Here is a 19,963-nt window from a genome sequence, read left to right on the forward strand (position 1 = left end):
AATGATGGGAACTGGGGGAAGACACCAGTTAGCACTCAGACCTGATGCCCACTCTTCACTGTACAACCCAACCACCCCAGCATTCTTCAGCTACAGTACAAACCAATGCCTCCAGATCAATCCATAACCACCCCAGATCAACAGGGGTGCTGAAAAGAGAAACAAGGGGCAGTACGGATGGCGTAAAGGTTAGCATTACTGCCTCACAGCACCGAAGTCATGGGTTTTTTACCCGCCATGGCCCTAACTTTGTGGAGTTTGTATATTCTCCCCAGACTTGGGAGGGTTTCCTCCGGGTACTTCGGTTTCCTCCCACAATCCAAAAATATACTGGTAGGTGAATTGGCTCCCAACAACTTAACCCAAGAATTTTTGTGTGTGCGTTTACATGTGGTAGGGAATATAGACTTACACAAAAGGGGGGGGAAGGAGGACAGTAGAGATTGGGTGGGTGCACTCTGCAGATCGCTATAGAGGGGCGTCCAACTAATTGAGTATTTTATTAAAATTCTACTTTTATTTGGTATACTTTAAAAGAGAAGGAGTATTCTAATTACTGATTCTCATTAGAACAAATATATAGAAGTGCATAAAGATTAGAAAAGTGATTAAAATTGATCGTGATGTAGATGCTTAACTTATTGCTTTGTGTTTCTGTCTCATGTGATTTTCTATTTTGTTATTCAATGTTCGTTAATTAAATGTTATTTTCTGACTCGGTGGTTATAATTTTTATGTTGTTATACAGTGCCTGTAATAATTCTAAAGGCGCGCTCCACCCCACCTCTTTTAATATTTATGACCCGTGCAATCGGCTACTTATGATATGTGGTTTTATTCGTTGGTCATATTTCTCGGGTGGTACGTTGGATCTTTTGTTCTATAGTGTAAATCATATATATTACACTTTATGGAGAAACCTTTATTTATATCAAATTAAGTAGCTTTGGGCTGTAAGTTAGGTGCGCTAAACAAATGCTGGTCGTTACCCTTGGTGTTAGCACTGCTGCACCAGCCCCAGTATCAGGCCCCTGTATGTTTTATGGATTTTTTTAAACCAACTTTGTGGTATATACACTTCATCCAATATTGTCAGAAAAAACACACCTTTAATGTTTCTGCAGTATTTTTGCTTTATCATTGATATGCCAGATCATATGTGCACATAAATTTATCTTCCAGAAGCATAACAAACGCTGGCTGTTTCCCTTCGTGTCAGCGCTATAACCTAAGCATACACGTTAGGCTTCTATGTAATCACTATATTGGTGCTCATTATAACAGTATACTATCACAATTATTCATTGGGCGATATTTCTATATTGCTCAGCGCACCAATTTGCTAGTGTGTACACACCGTCCGATTTTATCACAAAAGACCGTTTATATCTCTGTCATTTCATCAGACTTTATTGCTGGTATATTGAATCACTTGTGCATATATATTTAGCCTCCAGAGAGTAAAAATACAGATCATATAGGGTTCAAAAGATATATCTAACAGCACCTGTTTATTTTGTCTCTGACCTGTGCGGCGACTTACCGCTACCTATGCTGTAATATTCAGCGGTCATTTACAGGTTAATCTCATCAATGTGAGCACCTTTTTTGGTGCAAATCAGATATCCTCTGTACTTTAATATAATAGCAGGCAGCGCTGTACATATATGTTTGGTAGAGGCAATCTTCTGCCGCGTGCTATATGTATTCAGCAAGCGCTGGTTATTTTTCCTCCGTGTCAGCGCTGCAGCTCAGACATATAAGTTTAGGCTCCTGTATAATCACTGCAGTTAAACTCTGTATGGCAGTGTATTTTCACAGTATATTGGTGGTGTTCTTATGTTGCGTTGCGCATCAGTGTATTGGCGCATACACACCATCCAATTTTGTCAGAGAAAAAAAAAAACCCTTTAATTTCCAGTCGTTTTTTATGCTTTATTACTGGTGTGTTAAGTCATATACACATATGAATTTGGCAATATTAATCCCATCAATGTGAGCACCTTCTTTGGTGCAAATTGGATATCCTCTATACTTTAATGTGATAGCAGGCAGCGCTGTACATATATGTTTTATAGAGGCAATCTTCTGCCGCGTGCTATATGTATTCAGCAAGCGCTGGTTATTTTTCCTCCGTGTCAGCGCTGCAGCTCAAACGTGTAAGTTTAGGCTCCTGTATGATCACTGCATTTAAACTCCATATGGCAGTGTATTTTCACAATATATTGGTGGTGTTCCTATATTGCGTTGCGCATCAATGTATTGGCGCATACACACCATCCAATTTTGTCAGAAAAAGAAACCCCTTTAATTCCCAGTCGTTTTTTATGCTTTATTACTGGTGTGTCAAGTCATATACACATATGAATTTTGGCAATCAAAGAATAACAGTATATAATGCATATAATTGGTATAATTACTGACAGCGCTACACTCGTATGCTAGGCAGAGACAGCCATCAGCCGCGTGCTATCTGAACTGGGCAGACGCTGGCTGCTTCTCTCCGTGTCAGCGCTATGGCTCAAGCATCTGAGTTAGGCTTCTATGGATTCATAGTATTTTTATGAGACAGTATATATTCACAGTCTCATAAAAATACTATGATATTAATACCAATTATATGCATTATATACTGTTATTCTTTGATTGCCAAAATTCATATGTGTATATGACTTGACACACCAGTAATAAAGCATAAAAAACGACTGGGAATTAAAGGGGTTTCTTTTTCTGACAAAATTGGATGGTGTGTATGCGCCAATACATTGATGCGCAATGCAATATAGGAACACCACCAATATATTGTGAAAATACACTGCCATATGGAGTTTAAATGCAGTGATCATACAGGAGCCTAAACTTACACGTTTGAGCTGCAGCGCTGACACGGAGGAAAAATAACCAGCGCTTGCTGAATACATATAGCACGCGGCAGAAGATTGCCTCTATAAAACATATATGTACAGCGCTGCCTGCTATCACATTAAAGTATAGAGGATATCCAATTTGCACCAAAGAAGGTGCTCACATTGATGGGATTAATATTGCCAAATTCATATGTGTATATGACTTAACACACCAGTAATAAAGCATAAAAAACGACTGGAAATTAAAGGGTTTTTTTTTTTCTCTGACAAAATTGGATGGTGTGTATGCGCCAATACACTGATGCGCAACGCAACATAAGAACACCACCAATATACTGTGAAAATACACTGCCATACAGAGTTTAACTGCAGTGATTATACAGGAGCCTAAACTTATATGTCTGAGCTGCAGCGCTGACACGGAGGAAAAATAACCAGCGCTTGCTGAATACATATAGCACGCGGCAGAAGATTGCCTCTACCAAACATATATGTACAGCGCTGCCTGCTATTATATTAAAGTACAGAGGATATCTGATTTGCACCAAAAAAGGTGCTCACATTGATGAGATTAACCTGTAAATGACCGCTGAATATTACAGCATAGGTAGCGGTAAGTCGCCGCACAGGTCAGAGACAAAATAAACAGGTGCTGTTAGATATATCTTTTGAACCCTATATGATCTGTATTTTTACTCTCTGGAGGCTAAATATATATGCACAAGTGATTCAATATACCAGCAATAAAGTCTGATGAAATGACAGAGATATAAACGGTCTTTTGTGATAAAATCGGACGGTGTGTACACACTAGCAAATTGGTGCGCTGAGCAATATAGAAATATCGCCCAATGAATAATTGTGATAGTATACTGTTATAATGAGCACCAATATAGTGATTACATAGAAGCCTAACGTGTATGCTTAGGTTATAGCGCTGACACGAAGGGAAACAGCCAGCGTTTGTTATGCTTCTGGAAGATAAATTTATGTGCACATATGATCTGGCATATCAATGATAAAGCAAAAATACTGCAGAAACATTAAAGGTGTGTTTTTTCTGACAATATTGGATGAAGTGTATATACCACAAAGTTGGTTTAAAAAAATCCATAAAACATACAGGGGCCTGATACTGGGGCTGGTGCAGCAGTGCTAACACCAAGGGTAACGACCAGCATTTGTTTAGCGCACCTAACTTACAGCCCAAAGCTACTTAATTTGATATAAATAAAGGTTTCTCCATAAAGTGTAATATATATGATTTACACTATAGAACAAAAGATCCAACGTACCACCCGAGAAATATGACCAACGAATAAAACCACATATCATAAGTAGCCGATTGCACGGGTCATAAATATTAAAAGAGGTGGGGTGGAGCGCGCCTTTAGAATTATTACAGGCACTGTATAACAACATAAAAATTATAACCACCGAGTCAGAAAATAACATTTAATTAACGAACATTGAATAACAAAATAGAAAATCACATGAGACAGAAACACAAAGCAATAAGTTAAGCATCTACATCACGATCAATTTTAATCACTTTTCTAATCTTTATGCACTTCTATATATTTGTTCTAATGAGAATCAGTAATTAGAATACTCCTTCTCTTTTAAAGTATACCAAATAAAAGTAGAATTTTAATAAAATACTCAATTAGTTGGACGCCCCTCTATAGCGATCTGCAGAGTGCACCCACCCAATCTCTACTGTCCTCCTTCCCCCCCCTTTTGTGTATATCTAAATATTAGAGAAGGGTAGCACCACGTTTCACTCTCTCTTTGTACAAATAAAAGGTCAATATAAGACCTAGATAGATGAGAGAATGCAGATATAGCCTATAAAAGGTGTACAAAAAGGATATATCAGTGCGGAATAATTCCCCTTCCCCTCTTCCCTCACATTATTGAGGGAATATAGACTGTAAGCTCTGCTGGGGCAGGGACTGATGTGAATGTTCAACTATTCTCTGTAAAGCGATGCGGAATATGTATGCGCTATATAAGAAACTGTTAATAAATAGATAAAATACTACACCTTTTTATGTGCAAAGTAAGGGATGTCAGGGATGAACTACTGCCCTATTCTGTCCCAGGCACAAAGCATACAGTAAACAAATGCTAACAGAGATAATTACTTTATATCAGCCTTATCTTGAATGTGATCTCTGGAAATCTCTAATTCCTCACTTTAGTAAGAGTTTTTAATTATAGTAGTCAACAAACTGAAACCAAGCACCAATCCTGAGTAATGTCGCCATCATTTAAAATACACAAAATATTATTTAAAGTAACATACCAAGCAGCAGCAGAAGCCCACCATCCAAGGTTTAAAATATCTGCTATGGTAGGCTGTAAGAAATGGCAAACATGTTATAAAGCAAAACATTTTAATGTACTCAAAAGATGTCACAAAATATTACTTACCACAAACACAGAGCGATGGGCAGCTGTTTTTGCTGGCTCTTCACCTGGATCACACACAGACTGGTAGTCATAAGACTTATTAAAAGCAAACACAGAAATGTTGACAAGCTTTTTCATTAAGCTTGGATCAATCTCTCCAAAGAATTTTCCAATCTAGAAGTACAAAAAGAGTGAGACAACTAACATAACCATTATAATAAGATTTGTCACAAGGGGCCTTATTTTGGTTCATTCTTTCTGACAAAATCCTTCTTAGATGGACAAAACCATGTGCACTGCAGGGGGGGCAGATGTAACATGTGCAGAGAGAATTGGATTTGGGTGAGTAATTTTGTTTCTGTGCTGGGAAAATACTGACTGCTTTATTTTTACACTGCAATATAGATCTCACTTTGAAGTAAAACCCCACCCAAATCTAATTCTCTCTGCACAAGTAACACCTGCCCCACCTGCAGTGCACATGGCTTTGCCCATCTAAGAAGGATTTTGTCAGAAAGAATGAACCAAAATAAGGCCCAATGTACTCATCATATTACAATATTTGAATTATATCTGATCCATAACCATAGATTTTTAGCAAAAAAAAAGAAGTACATTCTGGAGAATATGGTTTTCAAGATAATTTGGATAACGGATATTTGGATAAGGGATAATCAACCTGTAATAGAACCATAATTTCTTTGAATAAAAAAATATTATGGGGACAATGTCATTGCAAGCAGTAATTTATCATAGTCTAGGTCAGTGGTAGCCAACCCTAGCCCTCGAGAGCTACCAACAGTTCACATTTTCCAGACAACCTAGCTGCTGCACAGCTGCAAAAAAATAATCACTGACACATTTTAAAAGATACACAGATGGAGCTAATTAGCTCACTTGTGATTCTGTGAGGAGACCTGTTGGTAGCTCTCGAGGACTAGGGTTGGCTACCCCAGGTCTAGGTGCTATCCAATTATCGCCAAAGGCAGCCTGATACCAGCACTTATATTTTCCTGGGACCTGCGGAGGTCTCAAAAATATAATTCCTGATAAGCCCTTTTTTTTTTGACCACTGTCACAAAAACACTTGGGCCCCTGAAAAAACAGGCACTACTGTAATTGGATTGCAACCCCCCCCCCCCCCCCCCCAAAAGTCCTGCTTTACTGCCTTAGATAATTACTGTGGGCAATTATATTGCACCCTATTTATCATAGTAATATGAGTTAAAGCAATTATAATGCTAATAGCATCAATCACATAGCACAAAATACATTTAGCACAGAATATTACCATTTAATTGATTTTGTGAGCAGAGCAGATATATCCTGCAATTAATAATTTCTATTAGGTAACAAAAATGACTATATCATATTTCTATTAAATATTTATTGTTGCCTTTTATTTATTTCTTTTTAGACATATGTGGTAAAATCACATTATGAAGAAAATCCTTAACAAAACCAGGTTGCTATTTCATTTATATTTAAACTCATCCATTTCAAGTCAGAATAATTTAAATAGTATTTTGACTCTATATGCCAAGTTTACACAGAGCTTAGCATCTGTAATCCATTTTTCAGAATTGTATGTGTAAAATAATACTTCCATATGTAAGTTGTCCCTAAACTTGGCATTTTCAACAAGTAGATTTAAATATCCAATCAATAAATATTTCACTTGCAGTTATATTCAAAAATGAATGAATGGGAATGAAGAGGCCCTTTTTGGCTAAAACCATCATGTTTTAGTACAGGTATAAATTACAGGGAAGTCTGTACAGAGCCTGTCCAAGGAGACATGGCATATACTGTAAGGACAAGCACATACCTGAGAGTTGTAATTCCTTTGATTAGACATTAAAAGGAATCCGCCATCATCGAGAATTATGCAGTCCAATTGCTGTAAAAGAAAACATTTGTATCATTTCACTGCTGATCATTATATGTTAATGCTCATCCTCCCTGATTTATCTTCTCTGGAAGTAGGTAAATAAAAAATTATATTATAGGTCCTATTATATTTTTATTTTATTTAACATTATACTATTACCCTAATGAGCGGTTGATAAGCACTTTGCCCAAAATACAGCATATACCAGAAATAACTAATTTATTTGTTAGAAAAGGCATGCATTGCTAATAAATTATTCTAATAGATGTGTGTGTGATGATAGTTCTGATGACATTACTTTTGGTTCACCATGTATAGTATAATGTAATGAAACTAAGAAGCCTGCTCGAAGCAAATGTTTCGAAATCTAGACTGCAACCTTGTGATTTCCATTTATTCCATTAATTGCTAAAAAGCAGCATTGTCTCTTCCTTATGCATTAACAAATAAGCAACCACAGGTTGAGTATCCCCTATCCGAAATGCTCGGGACCACGAGCATTCCGGATAGGGGAATTTTTCATTTTTTGGAATATTTTTTTTAAAGCATACTTACCTGTCCCCTGATGGTGTCCGGTGGTCCCTCGGCGTCCACGCAGTCCCGGGGCATCCACAGCAGGCCTCCGGCATCTTCTCTGGGTCTCCAGCGGTCCCAGGAATGCATTGCTGGGACCGCTGGAGACCCTGGAGAAGATGCCGGAGGCCTGCTGTGGACGCCCGGGGACTTGGTAAGTATGAAAAGAGGGTTAGGGGGTTAAAAAAAAATAATAATTAGAATGATTCCAAAAACCACGGTTTTTGGAATAATTCGGATAAGGGATGTCCGGATACCGGATACTCAACCTGTACTAACCTATGCTGTTCTAATGGGACTTGTTTTATGCACCAACTAATCTATTAAGCAACCATCACAAGATCTCTTATCCTACTTGGTAGGAATTGCTCTGGACTGGCTTACTAATATTACTAAAATGCTTATAGTGTCTGCTTATGAATGAGATTTGTTTTTATAGTTATGCTTATTTGTATTTATATTTATTTGATTTAGAATTATTTTTTTTCCTGTTTTAGCGCAGTCTGTTGTTGATTCTATGTTTCCCTCTCATGTGGTCTAAGAACCCACATCTCACTGCAGCTTGAATAGAAAAATGATATTCTGGAATCAACTATTGGGCTCTGCACTCTGTGGTTCTTTTAGTGCATAGTCACCACCTCTTTTTGAATACGGCTTCAGCAGCTATGACATGTCTTGAAACTGTGTTCAATTATACTTGTTCTACAATATTGGACCATGTTTACATTGCACCCATGTAAAGACTTTCTGTTCTGCTGGTCCTTGGATATGACATCATCTCCAAGCACCTGTGATCGGACTCTCTATAGGTGAATGACCTGGGTCACCAGTTTATACTGATCCATTAACCGGGTCCTTCCCAGGTACAACTCTGGTTAAATTCATGGGTAATTGCACCCTTTTTCACTGACATGCAACCCGGATAGACCCAGGTGTAACAATGTGCCCTGGTAATGGGATAGCTTCCCTGCTCCCAGCACCGGAGCAGTGCAGGCACAGGGAGTGTGAGCTGTGCCCTCCCCAGGGCACGGCTCCCCCCAGCGTGAAGATCAGCTTTATGATCTCTGCGCCTATGGTGCGGGCGGCGAAGCAGCGTCAGCATGGATGGAGCGGGGCTTTGAATTTGGCGCCACTGCGGCCACCAATCCAAAGCGCCGCTTGCGGCAGTTTGAATTTCCCGCCATTCGGAAACCAATCAGGGCTCCCGAATTGGCAGCCAATAGGAGACAGCCGTGGCGAGCCAATCAGTGCTTGCCGTGCCGTACTCGGCCCTGCCCCCGGCGTCTGACATCAGACGCCGCTGTGAGGTGGAAGAAGACAGTCCATCGGTGGAGGTGGGGTGCAGGAGCACTCCAGAACACAAGCGACACCACTGGAGGAAGAGGATGGTGGCGGCAAGGAGAACAGCTCCGGCGGCCGCAGAAGAGGCCAGAAGACACGGGAGTCAAGAAAGAAGATCTCCGGCGCCTTCTGCGGGAAGAAAAGAAGAGGGGGAGTGGGAAGCATTAGAGCTGATGAAGCTCCCCTCCCCCTGCGACCTCCCACAACATCAGGTAGGCGCCCTCCCAGGTCACCTACCCCTACCCTAGACCACCGGGTGATCAGGCAATAGGCCTGTGGGCACAGTCAGGCCCTTTCGGCCTGTAGGTAATTCAGTTGGGCCCTCACAGCCCGGGGTCACTTAATTTTCTGGCCCTCCTGTCCCGTGGTGTTTAGTTGGGCCTTAGGCTCATGGCCCCTTCCCCCTGAGGCCTTGTATCGGGCAGTAGGCACGTAGCCCCTTATAGGTCGGGCATTAGGCCCGTGCGTGTTCTAGGTGGGCTATCCTGGCCCTCAGGTATTGTTGGTGGGGCATCCTGCCCTGAGCCCCACGATCGGGCGCTAGGCGCGTATCCCAATGGCCGGGCGCAAAGCCTGAGGCCCTATTAGGTGGGCGCGTTGCCCGGGGGCTAGAGATCCAGGCTCTAGGCCTGAGGCCTCCTAAGTCAGGCTGTAGGCCTGCACAACCACTAAAGGCCTGTCAGTCATTTTAGGCCTCTTAAAGGGAAGGGGAAGGGGTGATTTTCACTCCCCGGAAGGGTCCTGTCTCTGGGAACAGTGGGCTTTGCCTGGAAGTGAGTATACTCTACGTTTGTCTGTCTCCCCCCCCCCCCCCCTTCTTAAGCGCCGGCTTAGGGACTGCACATGGACATGGCAGGTATAAAATGTAGGCAGATATACAGCAAACAAGCTGGATGCAAACAATAAAAATATTAAAGCTTTCAAAATTAGATACAGATTTACCCTTGTAGCACACTGTCCACCAAATATTGGTATTATTTGATGTAATCACATAAAATACATTGACAGTGAATAGCTGTGATTCTAAATTCATTCTGCAAACCAAATCATACAAGCACAGTCTACTCCAATATTATACAGTATATCATATTTTGCTTTAAATTTATCAGCAATCACAGGCTTTTCAACTGGGAAAACACAGCTGTAGCCACAGATTCCTATTTAAAACACATTTGAGAACTCTTACCGAGCTGTCCAGTTTACAGTTACAGACTTCATCGATCCTACACTGGAGAGGGGAAATGGAACATTTATTCATTAAGAAGAGCACAGAGGGCTACAATAAAACACTAGGATTACACTCAAGACAACAGCACATTGTTTCAGTGAAAAATCACATTGCTAACAGGAGTTCATGTCCATGACAAATAGTATTGTCATTTATTTCTTTAGTCAAATCAGTTTTCAGAATGGTAGAAATTGCTTTGGTAGTTTGCTCAGGCAACTTTATTAAAAGAATAATACATGCATTTTCTAGTATAACAATCATGTTATCCATATCAGTAGCACATGCAGGGGGGTTCTGAGTACCCAGAAACCCCCCTGACAGAGGAGCAAGAGTGGCCACAATATTACATGCCTACCCTCTTGCTTCAAGGTGCCGCAATTTGCGGATCATTGTGGAGGGGTCGGAGCCAATATGAAGCCATTTTAATTAGAATTAGTAGCTGGAGCTCATGTTGCAAATGACTAATGTTTGGTACTTTAAGCATGTACTGGACCTGTACTGCCCATGTTTATTGTGTATCTGTGATGTTGAATGCAGGTCGGCATCAGACATTCAGCGATTGACAGTCTGCTACCATTTGGATGAAAGGAGGGAGCAGCAATGGCCTCCGTTTTCCAAAATGAAGGCTTGTCTCTGCTGTTTCAGGGGAGTGGAGGCTGTTATATCTTAACTGGAACTGTGGTGACCAGCTTACGCAACCCCATGGATCCTGAAATGCAGCTTTAATCACTAATGCCTGAGAATCTGATGCCTCCTTCTAAGTGTTTGGATGGCCGAAAGATAATGTCTACGCCATCAGTCAACACCATAGGTCGACACTATATGGTCGACATAAACTAAGTTGATATGGTGAAAAGGTCAACGCAGGCAATAGGTCAACACATGATTTTTTTCTATGACTCTTTCATACTGTAGCATGTATTAAGATTGAATACAGTAAAGGGTGCAAATCGCACCAGGCCTGAAGCACGGTGAGCAAAGTGAGGGGATGTGGTACACTAATTGGGGGTCCACATGCTCAGGTGTTGACAATGACACACATAAAAACATGAAAGACTCATGTTGACCCTAAAATGTGACAATTTAGGCTCTTATCAGATTCAGAGATATTCAATAATCAAAATATTTTTTGCTCAATGTACTTTAGCTGCAGATCTTAAATAGTGTGCTTGTGGTCACACCTAGATATCACAGCAGGGAACCAACAACAAAATAAAATAGGATTTATCTGTGCTAGTCATGAATAATACAAGACTGACATAAGTGACATAAACGTCAAATACTGTACCATAGGTATTTAGATATTAATACGTTGATTATACATCACTAAATATCTACTGTATAAAAATACAAAATAATAAAATATAATATAAAATATAGATGAAAAATATAAAATAACACTAAATATTAAATGGCAAAATTATTATGCTCATATACTATCTAAAAAGAAGTGGATCATACTAAGCTATCTAGCTGTAATATAATGTTGAAACATTCAGTTAATCTTTGTAGCAAATAAACTTTTCCCATACGTGGATAAATCACAATGTTAGTATGTATCAGATACCGGTCTGGCTGCAGGGATAACTTTAAGTATTAATGAGCCCACTATCCGCTCGAGGAGATGTGTTTATTCTCAATATTCGCATATTTTAGAAGTACATATATGAATAAGGCTACAGTAGCATTCTATCCCATATTATTTGAATTGTATTACACTAGTTGGAGCTCCCTTTCCTTATATATATATATCAATCTTTGGAGGAGGAGTATAGCATTGAAGGCAAGAGAACCATCTGTACTTCTAAAATAATGTATTGTCTACTTTGTGAAAATGTAGACAATTTCATGGGATACGAGCATTAAGAATTTATCATTGTTTATGTGGAATAAACTTTATGTTAACGGTATAACACTATGTGGAAAATGTTATATTTTTTAGGAGTTACGAAGTGAGTGGAATCCCATGATTGGATCATCGATTGACAAATACATCAAGTGCATGGGGAACATATGGTGATATTTTTCCTTTGTATTACACGTTTTGGGTGATTGTGACAGCACCCCTATCACCATTAGCACCCCTTTCGGCTGTTTAGTGCAAAATTTCTGTCTTACCCCTTCCTTATTAGTACTCAAAGACATTCACAGAGTTGTTGTGAAGCCATTTGATATATTGGCTGTGTGCTTAGGGTCGTTGTCCTCCTGAAAGGTGAACTGTCGCCACAGTCTGAGGTGAAGAGGACTTTGGAGGAGGTTATCATCCAGAATGTCTCTGTACATTGCTGCGTTCATCTTTTCCTCTATGCTGACTAGTCTCCTAAGTTCCTGCCACTGAAAAATATCCCCACAGCATGATACTGCCACCACCATGCTTTATTGTAGGGATGTATTGGCCTGTTAAGCGGTGCCTGGATTTCTTCAAACATGATGCCTAGCATTTATGCTAAAGAGTTCAATCTTTGTTTCATTAGACCAGATAATTTTGTTTCTCATGGTCTGAGTGTCCTTCAGGTGCATATTGGCAAACTCCAGGTGGTCTTACAAGTACTATTTACTAAGGAGTGGCTTCCATCTGGCCAATCTACCATACAGGCCTGATTGGTGGGTTGCTGCAGAGATGGTTGTCCTCCCGGAAGGTTCTAATTCTCTTTACAGAGGAATGCTGTAGGTCTGACAGAGTGACCATTGGGTTCCTGGTCACCTTCCTGACTAGGGCCCTTCTCCCCCCGGAATGCTCAGTTTAGACGGCCATCCAGCTCTAGGAGTCCTGGTGGTTCCAAACTTCATTCATCTATGGATGATGGAGGCCACTGTGCTCAGTGGGACATTTAAAGCAGCATATATTTTTCTGTACCATTACCCAGATTTGTGCCTCGAGACAATCCTGTCTGGAAAGTCTACAGACATTTCCTTTGACTTCATGCTTGGTTTGTGCTCTGACATGTACTGTCAAGTGTGGGAACTTATATAGACAGGTGTGTGTCTTTCCAAATCATGTCTAATCAACTGACTTTACCTCAGGTGGACTCCAATTAAGCTGTAGGAACATCTCAAAAATGATCAGAGGAAACAGGATGCACCTGAGCTCAATTTTGAGCATCATGGCAAATGCTGTGATTTTTTTTTTTATAAATTAGCAAAAATCTCCAAAAACAGTTTTCGGTACTTGTGTAGTTTCAAGGCGCCATTATGGCGCCATGCTTCTGAGTCCCCTTGCGGGGCTTGCTTCGCTCGCCCATGCTGCAGGCTCGGTGGCTCGCTACGCTCGCCACGCTATTTAAACTCAACTCCATGCCAACATGGATAGTGGAGGTATGAACTATCCATGTTGGCATGGAGTTAAGTTACTTTTTTTAACATCGTTTGTGGCGAGCGTAGAACTTGGAAGTAGCATGCTGGCGCCGTGAAACTACACAAGTACCCAGTTTCATATTGTTATTATTCGGTATGGTGTGTAGAATTTTCTGTGGAAAATTTATATTATTCAATTTTGGAATAAGTGTGTAAAAAATGCAGAGCTGTGAACACGTTCCAGATACACTGTAACGCAAGCTTCTTTCTATTACATTTAACAAAATCAGTATCTAATCTACCCATGTAATAAGAATTTCCGGTACTTCTGGGCTCCCGTTTTTCTTATGAGACCACTGCGCTCGCCACCGTTCGGGCACGGTGGCTCGCTGCGCTCGCCACACTATATAAAATCAACTCCATGCGTAGTAGGGGTATGAAAAAATGGGGTGCATTTAACATGGGAGCCAAGATAATACATAAGTACCGAATCCCCTAATGGAAGGATAAATATAATCTACAGCATATTGCAGTAAATGAAGAAAAACTTGTCCAGAGTGATTCTACCATATCAATTAAATGTAAGCCTCTTTTTTGTCTTCTTCAGTTCTTAATTGATACATTTTTTTCACCTTGTATGATTCAAGTAAATTATAAAATTATTAATTATCAATACTTACCGATTCCTTCGTGGTAGCACTTGTAAAATTCTCCATCCAGTTTTGAAAATCTATTTTTACTCCAACAACTAAAACACAAATACATGAAATTCCTGTAACTATAATATGTATATTGTAAGAGCCACCTACCACAAAAGTGTTCCAGGAAAGTAATAAAAACTATATTTTTTAACTAGAAATTTCTGTCTGCCAATTATTACATACAAATAACAGTGCATCCTGTGCTTGCAATTAAATGGTTGGAAGGATTATTTACTGACTACGCAAAGACAGTAGAAAACCTCAAAAAGCCCACCCAGAGTCACCCTGGTACAAATGCCATTAAATAGTTGTGGTTGCACACATGCAGATAGCTCATTATCAGTCTAGCTACAGCCTTGGTGACTGTATTGTAATGTGTTCATAACAGCATGTTCATAATATTTCTACTTGTTACAAAAGGGGTATACAAGATAACTGAGTATGTCTTTTATAAGAAGCTAAAAATAAAGAAAAATGCTTTACATTTTAGGGGGGACAAATGTTTAGTTTTAGTACAAAACACTTATTTGCAATGCACATGCATTAGCTATTTATTTACTTTTTTATTTATACAGGTTGAGTATCCCTTATCCAAAATGCTCGGGACCAGGAGAATTTTGGATAACGGATTATTCCGTATTTCGGAATATTTTAATATTTCAATGATGTATTTTGAAGTATCTTGCATTTATGCTGTATAAACACATAATATACACACAAATATATTTTATTACCACATAAAATACACACAAATATATTTTATTTGTTCAAAAAACAAGGTTTCAAAACGTGAAACAAAATTTGTGTACTACAGTATCTCAGCACTGAATTTGAATGCCAAGCAATCATTGTCTTGCACATATATAGTGCCAGTTACATATCATGTCCTCAGTAGTGCTGTTACAAATGTCCCCAGTGAGTTTTTAGCAAAAAAAAAAAATTTCACTTTCTGGAATGTCTGGTTTTCGGAATAATTCGGATAACGGATATTCGGATACGGGATACTCGACCTGTACAATGAAACTCCAGTCATTATCATCAATTCTTGATGATAATGAGCACATAACACTACAAAGCACTTTACACGTGTGATTTGGATTCAAGTGTATCTAATTCCAGACGATCTCTATTTAAATGTTATTCTCCATTGTGTTAATATATCACATTATATTGTTTTGCATAAACACAATTGACCTCATTGATTAAGGTAAACAAAAGAAACCAATGTCACATGGCAACTTGGGCTATTTTCCAGATCAATGGGGCAGTATTGTAGCTCTCTTGTATAACCCCTTTCCCTCTAAAGGTTTGATTCAAACTAATGATGGATGACTGGAAGATATGCATCTTGACAGTTTGCTTAATGCTTAGAAATAGCTTTTAATTACTTTATCATGTTGTGAAGTTTTAGCACTTAGGACATATGAAACCATCGGTCAATGGGGTGTACTCTGCGCCACAATACACATGTGCCAATAAATACAATGTACTACTTGATAATTTCAAAGTAAATCTGCTTTATTTGGTAAAAATAGTATAATTTAAGAATCTATAATGGGGGGCCTTTACAGTATGATTAGTACGGTGTGCTCAATAAAAAACAAAAACAATATGCTAATACCGGTATACACACTAGGGTGGGTTTAGACAAAACGAGACAAACAAAACGAGACAGGGGAAAAGCAATCCCTTAAAAAGACTTTATCACCCACTACCTATAAAGGAGGAGCAACTTTGGACTGTTTACATTTATGTTCCCTGTTTGTTTGTCTCGTTTTGTCTAAACCGACCCCAGTGTGTATACCGGTATTAGCAAATTGTGTTTTGTTTTTTATTGAGCACACCGTACTAATCATACTGTTAAGGCCCCCCATTATAGATTCTTAAATTATACAATTTTTACCAAATAAAGCAGATTTACTTTGAAATTATCAAGTAGTACATTGTATTTATTGGCACATGTGTATTGTGGCACAGAGTACACCCCAGACATACAACTTTCCCTAAGGTATTGGTAGTATACCTGTACTCAGCAGCAACAACACACATTGGGTTTTAGCGCATACCTCTACCCCATCTTTTGTCCATATGAAACCATCGGTTGGGTTTGGAGCTTTTTATAATGTATATGTTAACTTGATTTCCTTAACTTGAAAGACAGCATGAACAGGCCAGTCAATATTCTAAAGTCATTGCATATGTTACAATTATGTATTTGTTTACCAGCTAGCGTGGTTAAGCAATGAAAACAGTAGATCTGTTTGTAAAATTGTTAGGATTATGATATTGTTTTCTTTTGGTCTTCTCTACTAATGAGTTTATTAACATATAGGGTGAAATTTAATAGGATGAGATCAAACTGGTTTTGCAGTGTAAATGATTGCCGCTTTAAAAAACGAGATTTCTTAACAAATTTCTCACTGTCTGAAACTCTTATCCTATTATATTTCCCCCTCAGTATTTTATACCAAAGTGCTTAGTATGTCAGAAACTTACAGGATAAATTGTATGATTGCACACCAAGCATTTTAACTTGCTTTATATGCCATTTTAAATGCCAGAAGCAGGTGATATAATTGCCCAGATCCACTGTCACTCTGGGCGGGATGTACTAACGGGAAAATGCGGTAAAACACCCGTTTTACCGCATTTTCCTATGTATCAATACCCGTCCGCAGCGTTTTCGCTAGGCAGGGTATCGCCACCCTCTGGGTGGCGATACCCTATAGAAGCCTATGGGCTTCTTTCGCCGCCCGCCGTCCGACGTCCGCGCGCCCACCCCCTCCCGTCCTCCTGTGATCATCTCCTCCACCTGGTGTCACAGCCGGCAGGACATCCGGCTTCAGGGGGGAGGAGGAGACACAGGGGGACGCTAGCAGCCGCCGGGAGGTGACGGAGACCCCCGCAGCCAACATCACAGGTATCGTGGGGGTCTCCGTTACCGCAGCCCGATGCTGGCCGCATATGTTCGTACATATGCGGTAGCATCGCGGCGTCTGCGTGCGAAGGGCGGAGGTGTATGTTGATACATCCCGCCCTCTGCCTTCCATATAATCCCTTTATAGATACCAATATGAGGAGACTAGAGTTTCAACGGGATGGAAAATGTGTTGCTCAGAGAACTTGCCAATGTACCATCACATATTTGGACTTTCTGCAAAGCTCTATTTATGTTTATTATTTTTAGTAGAGGGCTTGTCTAACCAAAAAGCAATACAAAGCCATAAGCACTGCAATGATTACAGATGAGACAGGGTTCCCTTTGCTAGTAAACCAGAGATTCTGCGGCCAGAAGACAAACATCTGGAAAGAAAAACTACAGTAGGAACCTGGTTGGTGTTACTAATAATAGTACCAATGGGACATATTACCAGCTTCAGTAAATCCCTTATAAATGTATTTTTCCAAAATGGATAGTGATATTCAATATACATTATGTAGTACATTTAAGTTTTTGACTTTATTCATACTCACCAGCAGGCTTAAGCAGTTTACCATCAATGGTTATTTCTACTGCTTTGCTCACCATTATACCATTTTCACAGGAGGCAAGACCAGTTCCTAGTAAAAAGAAAGGTAGATAGAAAGTGAGTTAAAAAATGAAATAGCTAATAACTCACGAAAGGATAACTGGAATTTTTTTTCTGTTTTTCAAATATCTCTCAGACTTGTAATCATACAGAACACAATGTGAGAGGTACCAATCTCAAGTACACAACTGTTTTCACATTCTGTGGAGACTATAGCAACCATATATGTAATTCCAATTAAAAACCCTTGGCATTCCTTTCTTAAATATAAGTACACTATGTACCCTGTAGATAAAGAGGAAGATAAGATGGAAGGATACCTGTTCATTCCCTGTGACATGCTGTTGGTGACTTGGGGGTCTATTAACTAGCAGAGAAACATAGACTTTGATGTCAGATAAGAACCGTTTGGTCCATCTAGTCTATCAATTTAGGCTAATGTTATTAGGGTTAGGGGTTAGAGTGGAATTAGGGATAAGGGTTTGGTTATGGTATTTAAGGCCCCCATACATTAGGCCGAACAAGTCGGCCTAATGTTGGCCCCGACTTCCACTGAGCTCCCCCGGCAGCCCCTGATATGATTTGGCACTTGATGTGCCATTTTTTACATGTGATAAATCGCATCGATTTATCACATGTAAATCTGGGGGAGCTTCGGGAGAGCAGGGTCTAGGGGGAGCTTGCAGGCGGGGTGGCATCAGGGTCCATGGTGGGGGCAGGGTCCTGGCCCTTGGGAGCAGGTCCAGGGGAGCAGGGACCGGAGAGCAGGGTCCAGCCCAGTCCGTGGGAGCTGCAGAAGGGGTAGTGAGCTAGCGGCAGGAGAGGTGGCGGTGAGTGGGGTCCGGTCCAGCTGCAGGAGGGGTATTGGGCTAGCGGCAGAACTGGAGAGGTAGCGGCAGGTGGGGAGTGGGGACTGAGTCTGGGTAGCGGTGAGCGGGAGAATAGCAAACATCCTATTCAGAAGCCTGGGCGGCCGCTGATTGGCCGAGTGCAGACTGTCTGACATCCAGATCTGATGCGCATGGAACCACGCATCAGATCGGATGTCATACCCTACGCGCTTTGGGCAATTAAACCCGATTTCTCGGCCCAATCCTCCAGAATTAAGTGAAATCTGGCCCAAATTATGTAGTGTATGGGGGCCTTTAGGGTTAGGATTAAGGGTGAGGGTGGGATTTTATTTGTTATTAGGATTAAGGATGAAGGTATTAGTGTATTAGGTTTAAGGGTGAGGGTTAGTATATTACTGTCCGGGTGTTTGTGTTACGGAATTAGTGTTAGGATTAAGGATGAGTGTTAGGGTATTCATGTTAGGTGTTAGGATTAATGGTTAGACTTTTTTAGAATTAGTTTCTGCACCAACCTGAAGGATTGTGACCCAAAGTTACAAAGTTCAAGATTAATTTTGAAGCCCTACATGACCAAGGACCGGCACAGTTCAAAAAAGGTCCCCACTCTAGGAGCCTTCAAAAACACCCAAGACTCTCCTGTTTACTCAAGCATTTATGTAATTCCCTTAAGTATATCCATGTACTACTGGAGAAAGTGCGCTATATACATAAAATTATTGATATTATTATTAACATTTTGCCCCAAATGGCGCATTAATGCCACATTTCCATGTTACAACCATGTATGCCTTCATACATAACACGATTCTTGACAGAATCTGTTTTGGACTCCTTTACAAAATATCTATGAGGTCAGCACATTATTGTACAATAAACTGGTGCCTGGTGATGTTATGGATGTGCTGTAGTCAACCCTCTTTCATGGATTGGCATCTTTCAAAATTTTCAGCACCACTTCATCTTGAGCATCTCTTATGGACCTAAAATATACTATAATCTAATTCTGCAGGAGGCTCCTGTTTCAATCCTAAATATCCTGATGTCCAACTTGCACTCCCAATCTCCTAGATTCTCCATATTCTACTAAACCTTGGACAAAGATAAAGTTAACGGAGATAATGTACCAGCCAACTAGCCCCTAACTGACATGTTACAGGCTGTACTTGAAAACATGACAGTTGGGTGCTGAATGAGTAGTACTTTATCTCCATTGACTTTATCTGTGTATTTGGCTTAGTAAATGGACCCATGAATTTGGAACTTGTTCTTACT

At 40.1% G+C, this 19,963-nt stretch overlaps 1 protein-coding gene across 6 annotated transcripts in view; it reads right to left on the reverse strand.

The window, feature by feature from the left end:
• The window catches only part of CACNA2D1 (calcium voltage-gated channel auxiliary subunit alpha2delta 1), a 657,865-nt gene that overhangs the window by 21,954 nt on the left and 615,948 nt on the right, over positions 1 to 19,963 (reverse strand). For all 6 annotated transcript variants that reach the window (XM_083183071.1, XM_083183072.1, XM_083183070.1 and 3 more), the window contains 6 exons: positions 17,785 to 17,871; positions 14,290 to 14,357; positions 10,274 to 10,315; positions 7,111 to 7,182; positions 5,304 to 5,456; positions 5,176 to 5,228 (listed from right to left, as the gene is read on the reverse strand). In XM_083183071.1, the coding sequence (XP_083039197.1) occupies positions 5,176 to 5,228; positions 5,304 to 5,456; positions 7,111 to 7,182; positions 10,274 to 10,315; positions 14,290 to 14,357; positions 17,785 to 17,871 (475 nt within the window). The remainder of the gene's footprint in view (positions 1 to 5,175; positions 5,229 to 5,303; positions 5,457 to 7,110; positions 7,183 to 10,273; positions 10,316 to 14,289; positions 14,358 to 17,784; positions 17,872 to 19,963) is intronic.

Source organism: Crinia signifera, chromosome 4, assembly GCF_055691185.1.
Source record: "Crinia signifera chromosome 4, ASM5569118v1, whole genome shotgun sequence".
Lineage (NCBI taxonomy): Eukaryota > Metazoa > Chordata > Amphibia > Anura > Myobatrachidae > Crinia > Crinia signifera.